The sequence below is a fragment of the Lissotriton vulgaris genome, chromosome 2_1 (genome assembly GCF_964263255.1).
Source record: "Lissotriton vulgaris chromosome 2_1, aLisVul1.2, whole genome shotgun sequence".
Taxonomy (NCBI): domain Eukaryota; kingdom Metazoa; phylum Chordata; class Amphibia; order Caudata; family Salamandridae; genus Lissotriton; species Lissotriton vulgaris.
This window is the reverse complement of record NC_141687.1, coordinates 1,944,999,903-1,945,024,678: the sequence shown is the minus strand read 5'-3', so window position 1 is coordinate 1,945,024,678 and position 24,776 is coordinate 1,944,999,903. Positions and strand designations below refer to the sequence as shown.

The window sequence follows — 24,776 nt, the reverse complement described above, 5'->3', positions numbered from 1 at the left end:
CTGTGCTTGCATTTGTTTGAAGCCTAACAAAGAATTGAAACAGAGTCTGACTCTCTGCACACACAGATAAACTTTGACATTTACATGGGATTCTGAGTAATAAAGCAAGTTGGAATTCACCCAAGCGACATCCTTGAGAATTTTCCTGTGTCTTTGGATTTTCGAAATGCCCCTGAGCGTCATTTATCTTAGGTCCAAATACTGCATACTTCCCTGGTGTAGTGTTTTGCAAAAAGGCGCAATCCGCAAATCTGAACCCTTTTTTTTAACTTTTAGGGTGCCGGGCCCATTTGTAATCCCAATCCAACCCCTCTGATTTGTTGTGTCTCCATCAGACTGAGCACATGCTCAGTGTTCCTTCGTGGCTTTCCTGGCGCCATCTACTACAGCGGCCCCAAGAAGGGAGCCTGTGCTTCAATGATCACTCTACACTGTTTGAAGTTTTTAGACAGGACATAGTATAAAGGGCACATTCTAAGTGTCTTAACTTTTCTCGACCAGGAACTCTGCAGTTTGTATTATTCTTGAGATTATGAGAAAGTGTGAGTTTCCAGACTAGCTATGTTAATTAATCCAGTATTTGTTCAACACGGGTCATTTCCAAAACCTATGGTGCCCAGTGTTCCAGGAACGATGTAAAGCTAAGTATCATCCCTAGAGGCAGTACCACGTGTCACTGCTCTGAAAACGATGCACTGATGCAATTATATAGTTATCAGACATTAGGTCCCGGGCAACAATTCTATCCTTCCTTGCCGGATGCCTGGCTCTATGATTATGTCTTCAGGGGCCAGAGTGTTTATAAGAGCTCTGATGATCCAACTGCAGACTGTACAAGTCAGACAGTGCTATTCCTTTACACATTCTCCAAAATGATGATCTGTGAGCCCAAACTATTCTGCATGGCAGCTTTACTGCCTAGTCTATCATGACATCCAAGTTCTCCTATGTACAGGATCTAGGGCCCGATGTAGGTGGCCATTTACTGGCCGGTAAATAGGTTTTTGGGATGTAGAGGGCCATTTTTACCGATTCAGTAAATTTACAGAATCAGTAAAATACCGAATCGGTATTTTTACTGATTCGGTAACTTCTAGATGTAGGTGGGACTCTTCTGAGTCCCAAAGGCCTTTCAGATTCGCTATTTTACCACCCAATCCAATTGGGTGGTAAAATACCGAATCCAGGTGTGCATGCACATGTGTGCATGCACACCTATGCCATGTGACAGACAGACATGCCCATAGGGCATGTATGTATGCCACATGGCACACATGCCTGTATTTGGGGTGCTAGAGGGTGTCAAAGTGACACCCCCTGCACCCTTGCTGGAATCGGTATTTACCGAATCGGTAAATACCGATTCGGTAATGCCCATTGATTCCTATGGGCTTCAATGCCCATAGGAATCATTGGCATTACCGAATCAGTATTTACAGAATCAGTAAATACCGAATCCTAATGATTCGGTATTTACCGATTCTGTAATACCTACATCCCCCCCCCCTCTATTTTACCACTTCTTAAATACCGAATCGGTAAAATTGGGTATTTAAGAAGTGGTAAAATAAAATTACCTACATCTAGCCCCAAGTCACAAAATGTAGGAATATGAAAACACATGATGACGAGCTAGATGAATTCACATGACATAGACTCTCTCATAATTCCTCTTGGTCCTAGTTTATTAGGCTTCCTACTGAAAATGAGGAAAAGGAATGGAATGTGGGCTTTAGGCTGGCAAATAAAGAGTCAGGTTAAAGATTTTGTGTTAGAGAGGCTGACAGATATTATCCTGTTTTCACATATTTTTAAATCTGTGTCACTATTTATGGTTCTGGCAATTGGGAAGAAGTATTTTCACAAAATATAAGACGCTTGCAGTAATAATGCGAATACTACTACTACTTCCACTACTAATAATAATAAAATAGAACACAAAATAAGGTTTTTGATACCTAACTCAATGCATTTTTTTTATTAACTCAAGGAGGATGAAAGACTGAGGTAGCCATGAAAGTATTCAAGAATGTGAGCTGCAGGCCATACTATTCTCAGCAGCAGTTCTTTAGCTCTGAGTTTTTTCACCTGCTGAGTACGGGTTGAGAGTATTGAAATTACAATGGCAATTAATGAAAGTTGTGTACGCACGCAGTAACAATCATTCTGTGATAGCTAAGCGAGTGTTCGGCATAAGAAGCTGCCACTACAAATTAAAGTATACTGTTTAAACATTCTGAACAAGACCCCCACCCACCATTGTCTATAAACTAATGCCAAATAAATAAAAAAAGATTGTAACAAACTACAAGAAAACAGTATGAAAATACTGCAGGGGGTTTAAATGGTGTTAGATGACTGTTGGTGAAGAATATACTGTTAATCACATGGTGACTGTGTTACATTCTATTCTCAAATTACATTTTATCTTAAGAAAATCATCTCAATCCACGTTTGAAAAAAACCCACTTTGGTACCAGCAATTACCCCTATACACTACCCACACCTTAATCCGAATTACTCCTTACTACCCCAATTCACTACGCACCGAGGGGCATATTATCAAGACAGGCGATACAATTATCGCCGCTGTAGCGACAGAAAACTGCCGCCAAAACGGCTATAATGGCCTTGATAATATGCTCTATGGAATTCCAATTGTAGCCCATGTTAGATGTCCTTCACATCTAGCATGGACTTCAATTGGAATTTCATAGAGCATATTATTAAGCCCATTATCTCCGTTTTAGCTGAAGTTTTCTGCAGCTAAAGCGGCGATAATTGTATAGCCTGTCTTGATAATAAGCCCCCATAAGTCTTAAAAACCCTTAGTTCCCCTGCACACTACCCTCTCCTGAATGCTGTGAACTCTTTACAGCTCCTATACACTATCTCCTTAATCTTAAAAACTCCTTACTACCCCTATACACTACCCAGCCCTTAACCGTAAAAACATCTTGCTACCCCTTACAACTAACTATCTCTACACCCTAAAATCCCCTACTTTACCTTTGTTAAGTGACATAACACTAAAATATATATGCATATAGAAACACATGACAGATATATTTCTACATTTATATACTTAATCATTTTAAAATTACTTACCTGCTTGGTATAGTATCATATAAGTGCGCTCTTGGGGCTTACCTCCATGTTTAAGACTCATATGGTACTCACCCGCGAGGTAATGACAGAGTTGTAAAAACTGCGTAACATTGAGGTAAGAGTAGTAAATCTATACTTCCCTACAAATGAGACCCTTGATTATCTGTTGGTTGTCCAAACTGTGTAACTGATATATGTGCAGGTCAGTATTCTTGAGCTCAATATAGTGACATACTACAGAAAAGAGCATCATGATTCAGTGGATCAATCCATTCAGTCAAAGAATCTGTGGTTGGTCCTGTGATCATATGGGTCAGAAATCAGTTATTTCAACGTTTCATTTTTCAATGGTTAATGAAATTAGTATCTTTGAGTTGTGTTAGAAAAAACAGCTGTTAGCTGCCAATAAGGGCAAGAGACCTTTTTGGGGTGAACGTTGCTGTTATGTTATGTTATCTTATGCAGATTTGTAGAGAGCATTATCACCTGAGAGTGTTTCCTGACACTTAGCAGGTGTGGGGCTAGGCACACCTAGGACCTAATGGGAATACTCAGAAGTCAGGATTTCCAGGTTCTTGTGCAATTCAAGAAGTGAGGAAGAGGCTCATGTAAAGATGCAGGTCATTCCATGCTTCAGATGCGATGAAGGAGAAGGTTTGACTGTCAGATCAGGGTGTGGTATTTGCACAAGTAGGAATCAAGACGACCGGAGGTGTCTGGAAAGATTGCAAAAGCAGATGCAATTGTTGCGGTAACCTAGACCAGTGTTATGTAGTGCTATGAAGTTGTGCATAAAGAGTTTGAATTGTGCTCATCTATGAATGTGAACCCAGTGGAGCTCCTTCAAGTATTGTGTAGTCAATCAACTTTGAACACAGATGCTATTGACATTTGATCCACTGGAAGGTGACACCAGCATGATAACATGGCAGATAAGTTCTATTGAGTTCATAATTCATAGTCCAGGATAGTTTTTAGAAGTCTAACTTCTCCTAAGAAAGCATAACATAAAGCAACAAAATAATATATCATGTACATTTCTTCTTGGTAACACAAGTCTAAGCTCTTACTAAAAATGTATCATTCCACCTTGTTATTTTAATTTTCAGGGCCAGATTCTGCACGGCCGAAATTACTTTTACTCAAACCACAGGCCTTATGTTTTCAAAAGATTTTTCCCATATGCACACAATGGGAGAGAATCTTTGGAAATCGGGTCATACAGAAGGCCAGTACCTCTCAACAGTACCTCTAAAACAGAAGGCATCATGGCGGGACAGAGGATCCGGGTATCCAGTTTGATTGGCGTGGACATAGACGGTCCTGACTCCAGGTTTGTCTCCCCCACAGGCCGGGCGGGGAGTCACAATTGGGTATCGGATGCTGCCATCAGCCAGCCACCCGGCACGACATTTATCCATGCCCAGTTTCCAAGCAGCATACAACTGTCCAGTAGTGGCTAGAGTGGAATTTTGGTTCTGACAGTATTCATGAGCTTCTTCAAAAGTGAAGTGACCTGGCTGGGTTGCAAAGAACACCTTCCCTAGAGACAAAAAATACAAGAGGCACAGAGAAAATCATGAGGAACAGCTGGGTATTGTTGGTTATAGATATCTTTAATAGCTAGGAATATGGTACAGAAAACTTTTGACACTTTATTTAAATAAATGTTTTGGAGAGGAAGGTCAAATAAGGCAGTGAACTCATAGGACATATAAGTAAAGCAGGTACCTAAATCTTCCGGAAGCAAGGTAGGCAGAGCTTAGGAAACAGTAGGCAACAAGGTAGAATCATACATAAACATTAGGGGCAGCCAAGTACAGTGGGTTTATCTCTTAATTGTGCTGTGTATTTTAATCCAATAATTTGTATTGCTAATAATGTGTATGTATGTGTATTTTTTAATGAGCTGTGAAGAATGATGTACTGAATTGGAATTTTTCCTTTTCTCATGCCCATCAAATGCATGGTTTACCCTTGAATAAATTATAGTAATTTAAATGAAAATTATTGGGTAACAGTGATTTTTCACAGATGTGGATGGAAAACAGTTAATAAGAACCATGTGAATACACCATTTGGTAGCTTGGAGAAATTGTGTACATCTAAGTAGAGAAACCATTGGAAAACGTAGGAGACGACGTACATAAACCTTTTGAAAAATATCAACAATGGCTATAAATTTAATTGAACTGTTGAGCAGGAAGAGACTAGTCAATCATTGAACAAGCCTATGAAATGGGTTACATCAACAGTTGGATAGATAGGCTGAATTGGTGCAGAAATCTCTGCATGCCTTATTAGAATCAGTACAGAGGCCACGTGACAGATGAATAGCATCAGTAGCCGCTGCGGGGCGATGGGGTGGGGCAGGGGAGGGGAGGGGCAGGGTGGGGGGTAGTAAACTCCAGCATAAGGCCGAAAGGAGGTAAGTAAAGAAAGAAACAAAGAAGTAAAACAAATTACAATGTGCACGCTGCAATGCCAAATAGCATATGCTGGAGTTTATTACCCCCCACCCTGCCCCTCCCCCGCCCCACCGCCCGCAGCACTCCCTCGAGGAGCCACTACTGAATAGCACGTGTACAGCAGCTACCAGGTCTGAAGGGGTACATATACAATCGGAAAACATGATAGATAGGCAGCTGGGTAGAGTATACAGAAAGTTGCGGACAGGAAGCTAGAATGGAACAAAGCGCTTTGGATAGCTGAGTGGAAATGATACGGAAACAGACTGCTACATTTGTGCAATGTAGTTTATCTTGTCAGACTCTGTGCACATGACGTTAAAGAAGAGTGTGGATGGCATACCTCCCAATCTATCGATGTAACAGTATACATCAAATGTCTGTGCTGGGTGAACCAAGCCATAGTTGCGCACTCCGGGGAGGTCATTCTTATCTCCGAAGCAGTTTTTTCTTGGGGTCACAATTGGGTATCTGTGAAAGAGGGAACAGAAGTGGAACATATGGCTAGGAATTCTTTTATTTTATTATATTAACATAAGTTTTTATATTTTTTGTAAATGTCCCATTCAATACAACAGAAGGAATCTTCACGGTGGGTGACAGCATCAATAAAGTCGAGTAATCATGACCCCCCAAGGAAAACCCTATTCTACATTCAAAATGGCAAAAAGAAAGAACTATCACTTTACAGAAGTACAAAGCACTGCCAGAATAAAAATCTGTTCAATAACACCAAAGACATAGACCGTCGCCAGCATAAACCCCCTCCCACGATTCTGAAAAGCATGAGCAGCCACATGGTCTACGTATGGCATATGAGTATCTGGAACAGATCACATTTCATGTTCATAATTACAAAATATTCTCTTATCAAACCCCAAATGTCTTGTAGATGTGACAATAATGGCTTTAGAGTTGAGTATATGACAGTATTTTCGTTACAGAATACAGTGTCTTTTAACCACTCGTATATCTTACGTGGTCTTTTTCTCCACGTCATTAGGTATAAGGCATTGGTGCGAACATGAAACATGAGCCACATACCCAAGTAGCAGAACAGGAATTGTTTCAAAAACACTAAAGTAATCTTAAATATCACAATAATAACCTTTCCCCAAGAGTTCTGGCTATATGGACAATACCATGCCTGCTGTAGGAAATCTGGGTGTACATCTGCAGAAATTAGGACTTACTGTCGGATCAAACTTTGTTCAAGTGAACTCTAAAGTAATGCATGTAGTGTAGTACTCGCAAATGTATAAACCTATGGAAATATATCCTGTCTGGGCTTCACAGTACTGCCAGCATTCATCATCTATGGTCATTTCTAAATTGGCCTCCTATAATCGATTTCTAGAAGGTTCCACACCCCTTAGGCATAGTAAATATTTTATTAATTTATTACAATATTGATGGTGCATGCCAACCACTGCGCGCCTATAACACTGAACTCAGGCCTACAAGCTCTCCCCTCTCCGACGGCTTCCGAAACACCCCCTAGGGCTCACATCTCTAGCCAACCTAGCCCCTCTACACATGCTACCAGCACATGCCAGCAGAAGTGTCCCCAAACCCTTAATTTCCTGCCCCCAAAATCTTCCCGCCCATATGGTAATTGAAACGTCTACTAGCCCACGACACTGGTCAACTTAGCCCCACCACTAGACTACCAGCGCAGTCCAACAGAATCACTTCCATCCCATCAGCCACCTGCCCTCAAGAACTTCTCTCTTATAGGGATATTAATCGACTTAGCCTCACCACTAGGCTACCAGCACATTCAATCAGTATAGCTCGCAACAGGTCCCCTGCCCACAAGAACTTCCCTCTTATAGAGATATTGATACTCTCCACTGCAGAGCTACCGAACTAACCCTGAGCATCCACAAGTCCATTCTAGATCTAAAGAACCTCCTGCACCTCACCGAACTCTCCTTCTCGAATCTCTGGCTCTTGCAGAACTTGACCCCACTACACTAAGCCCCTCATTCAGCCACTACTGCTATCCCTGAGACACTTGTGCCCCCGCAAGCAACCTTGCCTCCTCTCGGAGGAGGAAGTTGTTGCCCTTCTCCATACCCACAAATGTACCCCTGGCACGCCTAACCCTTTAGACCTCACGGAGGAAGAAGTGGTTAGACCTCCTCATTAGCTACGAATCTGCCTTGACAACCCCATCCCCCTCAGACCAGAGGGACGAACACCCTATCTGCACAGTTGCAACCAACCCCAACACATCAGCTACACTCCGCATCAGAGGGGTGGTCAATAGCAACCTAGCGAGACTACCCAACTCTGCTCCTACCCATAACACTCACTTGGATCCCTCTCTAGCCGGCCTCCTAATTAACTGCCGCTCAGCAGTAAAGCATGCCTCTGATGTCGCCGAACTCATCCTGAGCCAAAAATCGGACTTAGTGATCTTGACTGAATCTTGGCTCAAGGAATCCTCATCACCCTACCTAGACTTCTTAGCCCCGCCCAATTACAACATTGTGAGGCTGAACAGGCATTCAAAGAAAAAAGGGGGAGGTATTGCCAGCATCTACAGCTCTAACCTCCTTGTTACTGAACTTCCGGCGGACCCTACAGACTCCTGCGAATACCTGGCACGCTCAATTTGCAATAACACCTCCCAACTGTGCAGACTACACATCTTTTACCACTCCCAGGCAAGAATGACACCTTCACTGACCCCCTTATGTAAATCATCACAGCCAAGGTTTCCCCTAACTCTAATGGCATTTTCCTTGGCGAATTCAACTTGCATTGGAACGATCCTAAGGACCCTCAGGTCAACACCATCAGGGACTTCTTGGCCAAGCTATTTGATTTGGACAAACACCAATCCAACAAACTAGCAAAAACCTTTAAAGAAGTGCCTAAACCCCTAATATCATGCACAGACTTTTCATCCTTCTTCTGCCACAAAATCTCTGCTCTAGGAAACAAACTTATGTCCGCAACTCACCACCAAAATCTGTCGGCTCTACCTCTTCTCTCTGCGCTGCTCTCCCAAACTTCACCCAAAAACCAAGTGCCCTGGTACTACTTTAAAGTCTATGACGAACGCTCTATCTCAAGAATTCTAGCCTCCTTAAACCCGAACAATCACTTCAATGATCCTCTCCCCTCTAACTGCCTAGCTGCCGTGTCTCAGGCTATCATCCCGTCCTGGACTGCAATAACCAACGCTTCCCTCCTACAGGGTTTGACACCTGATTCTCTTAAAGCTGTCCAAGTCGTACCCATCTTAAAAAAACCTACGCTGGATCCTGCTTCTGCCGACAACTATAGCCCCATATCAAGCATCCCACTCTTAGCCAAAGTTCTGGAGAAATTAGTGCAACAGCAGCTGAGCCTACACATAACCAACTTCCACCTTCTAGATGACTTCCAATCTGGGTTCAGACCAGGACACAGCACTGAAAACACCCTCCTCTACATCGTGGATGACGCCCTCCAAGCCCTCGACCAAGGCAAAACCTGACTCCTAATCCTCCTAGACCTATCTTCGGTATTCGATATGGTTAACCACAAAATACTCCTTGAACGCCTCAAACTCAGGATGAGTTTGGATGGCACCGTCCTGGAATGGTTTAGGTCCTTCCTCCAAAATCGCTCACAGAGTCCTGATCAACAGTTACCTATCCACCCCCTCTCCGATCACGGTTGGAGTCTCCCAAGGATCAACCCTTTCCCCTAGCCTCTTCAATCTTGACCGTGAACCGCTCACAGAGGTGATACACACCGCCAATATCTCAAACCTCATGTACGCTGACGACACACAGATCTACATTAAAATCTCTTCCCCCTGAGGACAATCTCTCCCTCAATGAAGACTAGAAGCTGACTTTACACTGGCTCACCGCCAATCAGCTTAAACTTAACGCAAATAAAACTGAATTTCTTCTAATCTCCCCACCCAAAACCTATCCAGACATCCAGGAATGGGTCAAGGCTATCACAGCGCTAAACTGCCCTCCTACGATTGAGGACTCTGCGAAATCCCTTGGAATAACCCTTGAACATGCAGGCCACATAAACTTGATGGACAAAACTCCCAGATTTCACCTGAGTTACCTAAGAAACCTGAAACCCTTCCTCGACGCTTCCAACCTAAAAATGGCAATCCAGGCACTAGTCATTTCCAGACTAGAATATGGATGCTCTACTCTCGCAGGGCTACCAAAGAACTCTCTGGCCCCATTGAAAGGTTGCCTCAATGCCGCCGCCAGATTCCTAACTGGCTCAAAGAATTTCTTATCTCTTCCCACCTTAAAGCTATGAACTGGCTTCCCTATGAGGACAGAATCTAACTTAAACTGGCTTGCATTACTCACAAAGCTCTTTACTCCAATTCCCCTGCATTTCTCGCGCAGAAACTCGTGATATCCAGAGAAGCCAGAAACTCCCGATCTTCCAGAGACCTGTTGCTCCACTCAGCATGCTTCCGGAAAAAAGAAAACTACCTTCAGGCCTTATCGGGGGCTGCTCCAAGTATTTGGAACGCTCTCCCACCTGCCATCAGAAGACTTCCGTCTTTGGCATGCTTTGAAAAGGAGACCAAAACTTTCCTGATGGGCAAATTCCTTGCATAACGATCACATTACATTCACCTCAGCGACATGTTCCACCCACCACTTCGGCATTATCCATGGCTTTTACGGATGATACCTACCCTGCACTCCTGGGCATCCCACCGACGAATTGAGACTGCATGTCTTCTTTTATAATGTATCTACCTGTTTTTTTTATTTTTATCCCAAATGTATCAGGGACTTTAAACTGCTTGCTTTTCCTTGCATAATGTATCTACCTATTTTACCCAAATGGTACCCTCCTGTTCTACTTATTTTATATACCACCCTTCGATCCTGTACTGCTCTCTGATACCCTCACTGGTCTGGTTCGTGCTCTATAAAACTTTTAAAATAAATAAATAGATACCCATAGTGGCATATACAAAGACTGTATCCTCTGACTGCGTTAGGGGAGCAAATACCAGCGATTCAGCTGGAAAGGATAAGAAAGTGAAACAGGCTGTATTTATAACCCTGAAGTGTGCAAATATTTGAAGAGATGTAGCCTCCTGGTTTCCATGAAATTGATCTGCCATTACAAACACGTAATCACTGAAGAGATGTAGTGGATGGGAGGGTTTATAAAAAGAGCATGGCCCGCCATTTTAGATGTCTATTGGAGTGCCTGGTGAGAACACTAGACTGCTTGCATGAGTTGCCGATCTTGTGAGCTTCAATGCCGACCCAGGGGCATATGCACAAGGGAAGTGGCAGAGTGCGGCGTTAAGCCAGGAATTCAACAGTTATATAGCTTTCCTAACCATAACGCCGCCATGACTAGCACCCCTGCCATGCACTTCTTATGAACTCACACATTACATCACTTATGACATATCCTATGACATCTCTTATGACATCACTGATTACATCACTGGTCACATCACCTAATTTTAATGTCAGTAGATTGGCTAGCTCTAAACGCCTGATCATTCCTAGGATCTGGTGTGCCAGGAAAGGTGGTTGTTCTTTTTAGGTCCTTGCTTCAAAACATTGGAATGCTCTTTCAGCTATTCTCCACACCCTGCATTATTACAGCTCTTTTAAAACACTACTGAAAGCCCATCTTTTCTCACTTTATCTATCAGGAAAGTTCCAGAAGCCAGTGTTCTTTGGGCTCAATCCTCCAAAATGTTGAACAGCATCATTGAAATATTGATTTTCAGAGCCAGGATTATATTGGAGAATAGGAAGTTCTGATATTTGTTAGAACATCCATATTCTATAGAACAATGATGTGGACGATCTATAGGCATTACTGCAACTCAAAAATTCAGATTCTGGAACAGTAAATGAAGACACTACTCTTTATCCAGTGAGCCAAAGCTCTTGGCAGTTACCATACTAGGTGGGTCTTTGTGAACCCTGTAGCCAATCTTTTTGAAGGATTATCTGTCGAGCCCCAACCTCACAGAGGCTTTTCGTTGCATACTCACCTCTATAGAGTTTGGGAAAGTGATCCAATGGGCACCACGAATGTCACAAAATCTATGCTTAGTTCTACACATTTGCATTTTTACCTGCAGTGTTAAGATAACATCAGATAGATACATTTGCCTCTCTTAGTTATGAAAAAAGTGTGTTTCTCAATCGATACTGCAATTCAAAAATTGGTGACACAGACTGGATTGAGTCTGAGCTTTGAAAGGCAGCATTTTCAAAAGTTTTAGGTAAAACATTAGCAAAGAGAAATCACTGGATTGGTCCAGAAAAAAATCATACGTTTTGAGATAGATAAATCAAAAAAACTCCCTACAGAACACAAAGTAAGATGAGACGCGATGGCGTTGCCCTTTTTTAGATTCGTTATCTTCCTTTTCATTTCAGTTATGACCTGTTCCATTTCTATCGGTGTGGATGTAATTCTCATTCCATATGCTTTGTTGCCAATTTCCATTGCCCCTGCAGCATCTACACTTCTTAAAATATGTAAATAGTCAAATCCATACTTCAACTGCAGAGAGCTACTGCTGCAGAAAGAAAAACTACACATATTTCTGTACAACAAATCTTGAAATTAGAAAAACAAATCCTTTGTTTTTGATTTCTCTGTCTCTATTGATCAATCAAGGCAAACTGGAGCTTTCCTTCAATTTTTTGTACTTAGTACAGCAATCCCTTTACCTTACCACGTAACAGTAATATGGTATTACTACAAAAAGTCCCAGATAATAATCCACAAACCAACTCTGTATTCATTAGTTTGTAAGAGTCTGAAAAGTAGTATAAATCATGCTTACATAGATATGTTTCCTTCAGTTTTTAAATCTACTTTATCTTACCTCACAGTCTGATCAGAAACCCAGCCCGCATCACATTGATCAAAGCCTTTCTCATAGGCTAACTGGAGTAATGCTGGACTTGCAATAATTGCATTGTTGTCTCTGCATGCTTGTTTAGCTTGGGCAAAGTTGAGAGAATACCTGCTGGCACCAGCACGGTAGTGAAAGACAACACCTGTCCAAACAGAACATTAAAATAAAAGTTAATACTTGTAGAATCAGACATTGGTTTAGAATATATTTGAGTTCATGACTCTTTCAAGACAAACATATTAAAAATGCATAAGAAATACACGACTTGAGTTTCCTTCTGAATTTTCCCACATAGACCACACTTCCCTAAGTATGTACTACAAATGTGTTAACCTCTTACCTGACCTCACAAAATGTGCTTAGGGGACTCAACAGGGTCATGAAGCACTATACAGAGGATTTATACAACAGAAGAAGAAAGCTTTTGATGAATTCAATTTAAACACTTGTCATCTAAGGAGCGTTTGGGAACAAAGCTGTAAATGCCAACAAATGTTGTGACACTATATGGAAAAGCAGCTGGTATTTACTCTATAAACTAGTTTAAACAAAGTGTACTATTCCACGATAATATAAACAATATACAACAGGGTGTGTGCGCTAGGTAAAAAGGCCCTGCTAGACCTTTTGTACTAATAGTAGAACAGAAATCCAGCTAGAGATCTGGAAAACCTGGTGCACAACTCAACTCACTCCTAAGAGTGTAGAATCAAATATGCTATAATCAATTCAATTACAACATTTATCATACAAGTTTACAAAGTAATCATCATTTCGTGAACATCTGGTGGTGAAAAAATCTTCAAACGATGTGTTGATGCTTTATGGTTTTAATTTGTTGATTTGCTGTCACAAAATCCATGATTTTGGTATCATTGCATCAAAATAATACATTCCCAATGCATTTCGGGCACATCTTGCCCTTCATCAGAGGAATCTGCAAAGATCAGTACAATATATTAACAAGAATGGTTGAAGAGGAAACGTACATACATAAGCTTATTACTGGGGTTGGGCTAATATATAATGAAAGTATCGACAAATAGGTAAGTCTGGATGCCTGAGTGCCGCAAACAACGGTGATGGGGAAATAGAGAGAATACCAATGGAGAAAAACAGAGGTGAACAAGGTGTTGATTAAGATGTGAGAGCCCTGGAAATTCAATGAAAGGAGCCAAAAAGTCTCATGTGAGTTACACATGCACTATATGTCTGGGATACGAGATAGCAAGTATTGTAAGCCACTGTGTGCTCAATATCGTGTAAAAACAAGGTACCAGAAAGATGAGACTAATTCTTACTTCAAATAGGTAGCTTCTAGCTACCTGCGACCTTTAAGTACGGCCCAAGTAGAGAATCCTAAGGGGCTGTGAGAACAGCGTGTGGTAAACTGGTGTGACTGTAACAGGAGAAATATTAATATTAAGGATAATCAGTCTAAATACTAGGTGCTAGGTACATATTCTAATGGGTAGCAGCGGGACTTACCTGTCTGAGATTCAGTAGTAAGCTTATGTATGTACGTTTCCTCTTAAACCATTCTTGTTAATATATTGTGCTGATCTTTGCAGATTTCCCTGATGAAGGGTAAGATGTGCCCGAAATGCATTGGGAATTTATCATTTTGATGCAATGATACCATATTCGTGGATTTTGTGACAGCAAATCAACAAATTAAAACCATAAAGCATCAACACATCGTTTGAAGATTTTTTCACCACCAGATGTTCACGAAATGATGATTACTTTGTAAATTTGTATGATAAATGTTGTAATTGAATATAGCATATTTGATTCTACACTCTTAGGAGTGAGTTGAGTTGTGCACCAGGTTTTCCAGATCTCTATCTGGATTTCTGTTCCAACCAATGTTGTAAACATGATGAGCTCTTATAATTTTTTTTCGCAAATCATTGTGCAATAGAAATAAAATCTCTTTTTGCAATTAGCTATTTATGAAAAATGAGCTTGATTTGTCTTTTGTGGAACCCAATTTGCTTTAAGAAAACGCTCTACTTTGCTGAAACCATCACAATATCAGCTCTCCATACATAATTTTATACAAACAAATTCTAAAACCACAGGAAATGCCAAAGATCAGAAACTAAGCTGAGCCTTGTTCATCTTCACATAGTAATGCAAAGTAACTACTAAAGTTTGATCTTTTTAAATTATTCTTTGCACAATCATCGCTAGTCCTTGATGGCCACATGCTAATTCGTACTATGGCTTTGTAAAATAATCTTCCGTGTTCTTCTGGCTGTGAATTCGTTATAACTGAAAACCAAAGAATCTGATTATAGATCCTCAGCTTTCCTTAAGAAATGTCATGTTTTTGTTGGAATTTGGACTTCAGTATAAATTATAAAACTTTGCTTTGTGAACAAAACTATCTTCGGTTGAAGTGTCTGAGGTCTGAGTGGGTCAGCCTCAGGATTGTAGGCTCCTTACTTTTCTATAAGAAATGAAAGTTATTAGGGACCTAAATATTAGTAGGGACCAAGCTACTGTTATCCTTGTTGATGAACTAGAAGGTACAATAGCTAGCTTGAAAAGGTGCAGACCGCACCCTATAACGTTGCACCACCAGCTCGTAGTTTTGTATATAGAAAATGTGGCTGTCATTTTAAAGCTTTTTTTGCTTTCTCATGGAAGTTAGCTTTTGATTGGGTCCATCAAGGCCTCATCGTTGTCATTTAATATTTTATTAGAAGTAGGTACGGTAACTTTTTACATTAGATAATCCTGTGACAGTTTTGGAGTCTGGATGTCAATTACTTTTGTACACTATAAAGGCAAAACTACAACTTAGAGAACATGGACATGCACACCACGCTGGAGATCACTTTGGTGCCAAAGGCAGGCAATACATGTGAATTGTAAGGTGCATGAAAGATCATGAACCTTGGAGTCCTTTTTCAACTATTTAATTGTATTAGTTGTGGTAATGTAGATTATGAAGTTATCAAGAGCTGCCTTAATTAAGATTAGTGTACATATGTAAGAGATCACTGTAGTATGAGTTTCCAAAGAAAACCAAAGTTAAGTGAGCTTTAAGTAGCGCGCCTCATTTTTGCTTACCAGTTGGAGAAAGAGGTTGCAAGTCCTCGGGAATGACTGTTGCTGGAATGATCACTTCATCTATGGTTGTGAGTTCTGGTCCTACAGTGGCCTCCACTGTCATGCCAGAGATGCCATCGTCAGTTCTGTTCTCAGATGGTTTTTCTGTGAAGAGTGATTCTGTTGTGGCACTTACATCTATTTCGGGGGTTGCAGTGAAAGGTTCCAGGGTATCATAGGGAGTAGGAGTTATATCCAGTGGTTCCAAGGTGGCAATGCTACCCCTTGCTTCTTCTTCTGTGACATTACTTGGGAAGATGATCTCCACATCAGGCTGAGTAACAGTCTGAACTGTGATAAATGAACCTGATTCCTCAGCATCAGTAAAGTTTTCTGGGATTAAAGTAACAGGCTCTTCAAGTTCACCTACGACAAAAAATGCAAAACTGTTTTTTCAGATATGCTGATCACAAAAAGGTCTTAATAACAATATCTAAATAGACAATAGGTTTAGTAAACATACATAATAGACCGAATAAATAGGCCCTGTACAATACTTAATGAACCCCCTTCCACTACATTATTGCCTAATCAATGTCAATTTATCTAAGTAGTGCTTTTTTGTAAAGTCATTATATTAATAATTTGATGTATTCCTTGTACTTACCTCACTTAGTGTACCTGGTTTTGCTGACATCACAATTGTAGAATGCCTTTACTCTCACTTTTCTATTAAGGGCCCATTTAAGGTGTCTGGTTAACAATACAGAGACAAGTGGATTCTACAGCAGTGATTGTGAAAAAGAGGATTATTTGTTGGGGTGGCTGGGTATCCACCACAAGCAATAACGTCATAGGGCCTGATGTAGAGTTTGGCGGATGGCTTACAATGTTACAAATGTGACGGATATCTCGTTTGCTGTATTACAAGTACCATAGGATATAATGGACTTGTAATACAGCGGGCGGTATGGAGTAACGCAGTCCGCCAAACTTTAAAGAGGCCCATAATCTTATTTGGCCCAGTAAAGGTTTGGGTAATTTAAACTGACCTTAATCCCAGGTAGCTATGGCTGAGAGAAAACAGGCCTAACTTAAGAAAATGTGTAAACCATTTACAGACAACACAATATATGTCTGATTCCATTTTATAAATATAGAGAATATTTAATTAATAAAATGATGCCAAAACAACAAAAATCCACTGTAGAAATGAACTGACTTTTTTTTAAAACACAAAGGGGCATATGCAACAGGCAATTTTGCGTTCGCAACCAAGTCTATTCTCAGAATTGGACCTTTGGGAATGGCAGGGAAATAGTTTTTTCAGAGCAGGTAGGGTCTCACGGACCACTGCCTGCTCTTAGAAAATGAATAGAAAACTTTCCATTTTTCTTTTTTAAGTGCAAAGTGTTTTCCTTTAAGGAAACAGGCTGCATTAAAAAAAATGTTTTCTTTTTTTTAAAACCAATTCCAGACATGGTGATCTTCTGACCCCAGCAGGCCACAATCCCTGTGATTTTATCGATTCCTAGGGGGTCGTTAATTGTGACCTACCTCATTAATATTCATGAGGTAAGTGATTTGCGACGACCTAGGAATCGCAGAAAGTGCTCAACTCACTTTCAAATATGCTGCTTTGCGATTTCCTAATTGCGATCACAAGGATTTGCATTTAGGTAGTCGCAAAACGGTTCCTACAAACATCTGGCCCAAAACACCAATTGAAGGCAACTGGTTGCGTTAGACTTGCAAAAAAGTATGCTTTAAGGCCAACTGTGATGGTGTGCCAGTCGAATTCAAGGACCAGGTTGGTCCCGGTCAAAGATTTACCTTCAAATTTAAAACATTTCTAGAGGTTGTCATCAACAAGCCGTTGATGGGGTCACCTGGATCTGTGTCAGGGTTCGACAATGGTGGGATGTGGGGGAGTGGGGTTCTGGTACGCTAATCCATGTAGGTAAGAATGTCTGGCATCTGTGCCCAGAAAGGCTTTGGATTGGTGTTGCTCTCAGTGAAGCCCTCGATGTGCAGAATGATACACTTTTTAGGAAGTCAGATATCCTTCTGCTGGACAGACCAGCTAATTGGATCCGACAAAAAATGCAATGGCTTCAGCTCAAGGCTGTCTCAGTCTCCAGGAGGTACTCCAGAGAAACAGTTGGCAAAAAAATCCTAAGTCTCAGTGTTTGCAGTTTTGTTAGATGAGTACACTCTAAAACCAGCCAATGGTTCCAGGACCTCAGGAACATTAGTTGGGGATCTGACTCACTCCAACAAAAGTCACCAGCAGGGTCCATGGCAGATCTAGTTGGAAATGGTCAGCTGGACTCTTGAAGAAAGTGGGCTTCTTGCAGCTTTTGTGTCCCTGAAGTTTAACACAAGTTCAGACAACTGATCCTTCTAGTACACCTATTTGTCCTGTGTACAAGTGGGAGCAGGTCCAGCACTTAGGGCTCTCCTGGCTGGTCACACCTGTATGTGCAGGTCCCACCAGTCCAGCAGTATTCAGGGCCTTTGGGTTGCTCCTCCTTCACAATAGGGAAGAAGTTGCCAGTGGTAACCATACCCATGAATGGAGCACTCCTTTGTGCCCTACTGCAAGCAGTCCCACAATGCTCTTATCTTTATAACACCAAGATGGAATCAACTTTTGTTCCCTGTGCATAGCTCCTGTGTCCACCCTAGAGGTGTGGCATGGAAGTGAGCAAACCCTCCCCTGCAGTCACTCAAAACTGGTTCTAGGAGCAGCTTATCTCTCACTGGGATTGTTGCTCAGCTTGCTAGTAGGACAACAGAGGGGCAGGTCCAGGTGTAAGCTACATCTGACTGTGACAGGACAGGCTCTTTTGAAGGCAATTACGTTCCTCTGCACAGTCCAAATGATCATCCTGCCAAGGGGTTAAACCACTTCCTCCTAACACTACCCAAGGACTTTTGTCTCAGCTCTCGGGGCCAATTCACAACTAATGATGGAGAAATTCAGCTCCTGGATGTCAGTTGCAAGCTCAGGCAAAAGGCTTTTAAGGCTTTAGGCAGGGTAAAGGGGACTTTTTAAAAGTATACTTTGCAACATATTTATTACAAACCTGAATTTATCATGAATTGGGGTTGTAATAAATATTTTAAAAAGTCTAAGAATTAACTTTTTATCTGGTTCCTAATGTGAGACAACTTTATTAACTTTAATAGAGTATACCAATGCATCTTTATGGAACAGCTAACCCTGCTACATTGAAAATAGGGCATTTTCCCCGTAAGGACATGTATATCATGAAACGGCTACTTGTCCTTCTTTCAAATATCACGCACCATGCCTTACGGGCACTTGAGGCATACTTAGGGTGACATTAATATTTAAAACAAGGGGTTAGGTATATTGAAAGGGTGCTATTTTGACGAATTACAGGTGGAAGGCCTGCAGCCATGTTTTGTATTGTCAATTTAGTGGTGTCACAATATGTGCTGCAGTCCACTAGTGACATTTAAGTTAGTGGCCCTGGGTACACTTGGTACTGTATGCTAGGGACTTATAGTTTAGTTAAATCGGCCAATTAGGAGTATAACCAAATTCCACATGTTTTAGGAGTCAGGGCACATGCACTGGGGCCTGGTTAGCAGTGCCCCAGTGCACAGAGTCAAAAAGTCAGCAGCATAAGTCCAGAGAAAAGACTATATAAGCAATGCATGGATAAGATGTATTCCACTCACGCCTTCTCCATGCACTACTTATAACCTTTTATATCATATCCCTTATACCATTTAAAATAATAGTATTTACAAGAACAGTTATAACATTGCAAATCAAATATTTAGTGAGAACATAGTGCACAGTAGAGTGGTGAGTTATAGTTAATGTGGTGTGGCTACAGAGATGAATACATTGTGTATTGAGATGCACAAGTTATACAAATATGAGGGTGTCCCATTATTTATAAATTAATGGTATAAGTATACGTTTAGAAATTTACATTTTTGTGTAGTTTACGTTTGGTTTGTAGATAAAGTATAAATAAAGTTATATTAATTTAAAATTGGTTTGTAAATTATAAGTTTAAGGTATAAGTATAACTGAAGAATGTGCAATGTTTGTGTATTTTAAGTTTGCTCTGTATGCAAATAAATAAAATTAAGTTTTCATACTTATTATAAAGGTTTACCCTTCAGTTTTTCCATTGAAATTCATTCATTTTTTATTTTTATTCAAAATTAGTTTCAAATTGTAGAGACTACTGTCATCGAGGTTAGTGTCATTAAGTGCCGTGTGTTACAGGAGAGTGCTGGAGAGTGTCATACATTGTACTGTTGTAGAGTATAGTGTTATGAAGTAGAGTGGAATGTGTTATACTGGAGAGGCATACAATGGAATGGTTTACAGTGGAGTGGCTTAGAGTGGAGTGTTGTAGAGTGAAGTGTTGTAGAGTAGAATGGCGTAGCGTACAGAATACTGTTATATAGTGTAGTGGCATGTTCTAAAGTACAATGATGTGGAGTGCCCTAAGGTGAACAGGCGCAATGTAGAGTCGAGTTAATGGTTATTGTAGGAAGGTGGGTCTGTATATATTATACCAAAGTAAGGTAAAGTGTGCACAGAGTCCAGGTAGTCCCCAGAGGTATATCAGAGGCTAAATTAGGTAAGAACCAACAACTCTCTTAGTGGTTATGTGGGCGAGCAGTTATGCTTGTCCAGAGGGTTTGCTAAGCATTTATTGTACTCAATCAATCAAGACCGAAGCACACACTCAGATACTGAATCCAGACCAATTAGGTAAGTATACAAAAGGTATACTTGTATTGTATTTTTAGAACCAAGCAGGACTTGGTACAGGTAGATAAAATATACTTGGAATGCAGGATTTCACAATGAACTGCAGGTATGAATGAATTTTGCAGTAATTACAGGTTGGTGATGAATCAGAAAGCATTTTGCATTATACAATAATTGCTTTTAAAATACTTGTTAGTTACTTTTAGATTACTTTAAGTATCAATCAATCATGGAATTTTTAAAGCGCGCTACTTACCTGTGAGGGTCTCTAAGCATTGGAGTTATGGGGAGGGGCACACTGGAGAGGGTTAGAGTTGAGTGGCATAGAGTGGAATGACATAGAGTGGAATAGTGTAGAGTGCATTGGCATACAGTGGAGTAATGTGCAGTGCAGCAGTGTAGAGTGGATTGAGGTATAGTGCAATGGCATACAGATGAGTAGGACAGAGTGGAGTGGCTTGCAGTGTAGTGGCATACATTAGAGCGTGTAGAGTGGAATACCACTGAGTGGAGTGGCATACAGTGGAAGAGCATAGAGTGGAATAGTGTCTAGTGGTGTGGCATACAGTGGAGTAGTGTACAGTGTAGATTGGAATAGCGTTGAGTGTTACTGGCATAAAGTGGTGGAGTAGAGTGGCATATAGTGGAACCAGGCAGCTGATGGGGAAAAATTCATCCTCGGCCAATCAGATCTCTAAAATATTTGAAGTAAAGTTATCACAAGAAGTTTGTGAGTCTCCAGCATTCCCAACCATCCACTTTTTGAACCTTAATTTCAAAAAACATACACCAAATCACTAAATGCATATTTTCTGGACGAGTATTTAGCTTTCTGCCAAATTTGGTGCAATCCCAGTCAGCCATTTTTGCAGTGTTACAGTTCAATTTTCCTATTGAAAACGACACGGGAAAATGGTGTTTTGGAATCCCCCGTTTTACTTGGCCTCGGCTCGACGGACTTCCGGGAAAGGAGCTGTGGTGAATTAACTTTTCTTTTAGAAAGTATTGTGAAGCTTCGTCAAATGGTAGCAATGTTATTAATGAACCAAAAAACTATCTTCCTATGGTAACTAGGTCTTAATTATAACTACACAGTGTTGACTACATTTTCCTTCGATATTTCTATCTTGCTTTGGGCGAAAACTAACAGATTTACATGAAATTTGCATGAGTAGACATTATGGTGACAAATGATCCTTTTGGGTACCACAGGTAAGAACGGTAAGTATTTTTTAATTTGTCAGACATTTTAGCTTACTGATATCTGTTGTTGCAATAGTTTCATGGAATTTCATGAAGCCATGTGGTTTTTAGCGACACTTTGTCTGTGTTCTGCATTACACCCTCAGATATAGGTAAGGATAAGGTTTGATACTTTTCCCTACCTATTACCACTGTTTAAGGTGGTAATAGGTAAGGAAAATTAAATGTAAGTTTATATATACTTACAAAATAGTGTAGTACTTCCTCAGGAGTACCACAGTACTTAGAATAAGTTAAAACCATTAAACATATATATATTTTTTAAATATACTGTACTACACTATCTTTTTCAAAGATAGTGTACTATAGTGTTTTTCTAAACATATTTAAATCTACATAGAAAAGTCCACAGATTACCACAGTAAAATCAATAAATGACTGCGCTAATTAATAGTTTATTTAAAATGTGCAATTCTTCCTAAACTGTAAAAGTATATAAAAATTATAAATACTTTTCTCTACTTATTACCACTTCAGTAAAGTGGTAATAGGTAGGAAACAACAATAAAACCTACTACTTACCTATATCTAAGACTCTAACCCAGAACGCAAAGAAAAGCAGAATGCAGTCAAACTGTGCTGAAAATGACATGGCTGTCTTTTACGTTTATAAATACAGCCATTAGCCAATCACCTACTGCCTTATCATTCACATGTACCACGGTATAACACAAACTTACCATGGTATTCCAAGGCTCAATATAGAACTATTTTAAAACTGATAACTTTACCACTACTTACACTATTCACACATACTACCAAAGATGACTATTTACACCTAATAATGCATGTCCATGCCACATTACATCTAAATTCATTCACACACTTTCACGCTATGTTTATTTCAATTACCACACTATGCCACTCCACTCTATGCCACTCCATTGTGCATTATAAGAATATACGGCACCCCGCTCAATCCCACTCCTCTCTATGCCACTCACTGTACACCACTACATTGTACACTTGTACGTTGTATACCACTTCATTTTACAACACTCCAGTGTATGCCACTCCACTGTATGCTCCTACGCTGTAATCCTCCTCACTGTATGCAACTCCTCTCCTCTAAATGCTACTCCACTCCAAGAAAATCCCCTGTACGCAGTTACACTGTACATCACTCCACTCCCCTATATCCTATTACACTCTGTGTTTTTCCAATGTACCACATTCCACTCTACTCTGCGCTATTCCACTATATGCCACTCTACTCTACATCACTACACTGTATGCCAGTAACACTCAATGGTATTCCACTCTACTCTATACGCTACTCCACTTTATCTCACGCCACGAGATACCACTCCACTCTATGCTATTTCACTGCATGCCACTCCACTCTACAAAACTCCACTCTATGATATTTCACTCTAAAACACTCCACTTCATACCACTACACTGTAAGCCACTACACTCTGTGCTACTCCACTGTATGCCATTACACTCTACCTCACTCCACTCTACACTGCTACACTGCACAGTAGTTCACTATATGCCAATCCACTATACGCTATTCCACTCTGTGTCACTCCACTCTATGCCACTCCACTGTAAAACGCTCCTGTGTGCTATGTGTTATTTCACTGTATAGCGCAACTTTGTAAATCATTCCATTCTACCCCAGTCCACTCTTCACCACTCCACTGCACGCTACTCCACTGTACGCCAATCCATGCTATGCTATTCCACTCTATGTCACTCCACTCTGTGCCACTCCACACTACCTCTCTCCAGTGTGCACTACTCCACTATGTCGCACACCCTATGCCTCTCCACACTATGCTATTTTACTTTATGCTACTGCACTGTACCTCACTCCATTCTAAGCTAGTTTTATCTACTATATTCCACTCAACACCACTCCACTCTATGCCACTCCACTCTACACTATATGAATGTACGCCACCCCACTCTACCCAATCATCTCCATGCTACTCCACTGTACACCATTACATTGTATGCTATTACACTCTACGCCACTTCATTTTATGGCACTCAAGTTTAAGTCACTCCACTGTATACTTCTATGCTGTATGCCCTTCCACTATCCGCAGCTCCACTCCGCTATATGCCACTCCACTCTAATAAAATCCACTGTACGCTATTACACTGTACAACACTCCATTCAGTGTCACTCAACTCCTTTCTACCCTATTACATTCTTTGCTATTACACTGCAGGACATTCCACTCTACTCCTACTCTGCATTTCCCCACATCAGCTGCATGATTCCCATGGAAGCAAAAGGCTCCTTCTTCCTCCTGTTGGAGCTTCTGCTCTGATAGACTGGCCGCAACATGAACAGAAATGCTGCCATCCCCATTTCAGGACACATAGATTTGTTCCCTGTGTCCTCAAAATCAGAAACAAATAAGGTATGAGGGGGCAGGGTAGGGGCACCCTGACCCCCTGGAGCTTGTGAGGAAGTCCGATATACCTTCCCCTATGGGACCAAATTTAAAATGAAATCTATGTTTTTTGGATTCTGTGATCCCGTGGGAGCCAGAGCAGCCACCAGGACTCCTGCGAGAGTCCCACAAGAGTACTGGGGCTTTGCTGCCTCTCACAAAAGTCTTGTAAGATCTTTTTTTTTATTTAAGGGGGGCAGGGCCTGAGTGTCTGCGGTGAGTTGCCAAAAGTAAGTGAAGGCCTTTGGCCCTGCGCAGCAGAGGTTTGGCTGCATGCGAGGGGTTGGACACATGCCCTGGCCGCAAATGGCAGTGTGCAGTGAGGGGTTGGCCCTACGTATGCTAATAAAAGATAATTTTATAGTTTAAAAAACCCTAGAGATTCGCTGACTAAAACAAAGGTTAACATGACTTTATAGTTAGGTATGGTAATAGTATCACATGCTTTAAAAAAAAAAAAACCTCTGAAAAGTGATATTATAGCCAGGTGAAAATGTCAGTATAACCTTAACGTTTTAAACTAAAAAATAATGCTGAAATTCAACAGTTATAATTATTTCAAGTAACTATACCTCATGCCCTAACCATGCACTGCTTATGACCTCACATATTAAGACACTCATGACATGTTCCACAACATTATTGATAACATTATCGAAGTCAACCAAACTGACATCATTGACAACAATACTGTGCATAGTGTGAAACAGTTATTCAAAAATAACTGATGAATTTCAGTAGTTTTTTTTAAATAGAGCATTGTAAAATCAAGTTAGTAATCACTACCGTTATCAAAAGCTCTA

General features: G+C 40.7%; 1 protein-coding gene across 2 annotated transcripts in view; it reads right to left on the bottom strand.

The window, feature by feature from the left end:
* Positions 1-24,776, bottom strand: part of ACAN (aggrecan) — a 203,732-nt gene that overhangs the window by 69,178 nt on the left and 109,778 nt on the right. For both annotated transcript variants that reach the window (XM_086958124.1, XM_086958125.1), the window contains exons 7-10: positions 15,553-15,957; positions 12,439-12,613; positions 5,920-6,047; positions 4,358-4,651 (exon numbers count right to left, since the gene is read on the bottom strand). In XM_086958124.1, coding sequence (XP_086814250.1) covers positions 4,358-4,651; positions 5,920-6,047; positions 12,439-12,613; positions 15,553-15,957 — 1,002 coding nt within the window. The remainder of the gene's footprint in view (positions 1-4,357; positions 4,652-5,919; positions 6,048-12,438; positions 12,614-15,552; positions 15,958-24,776) is intronic.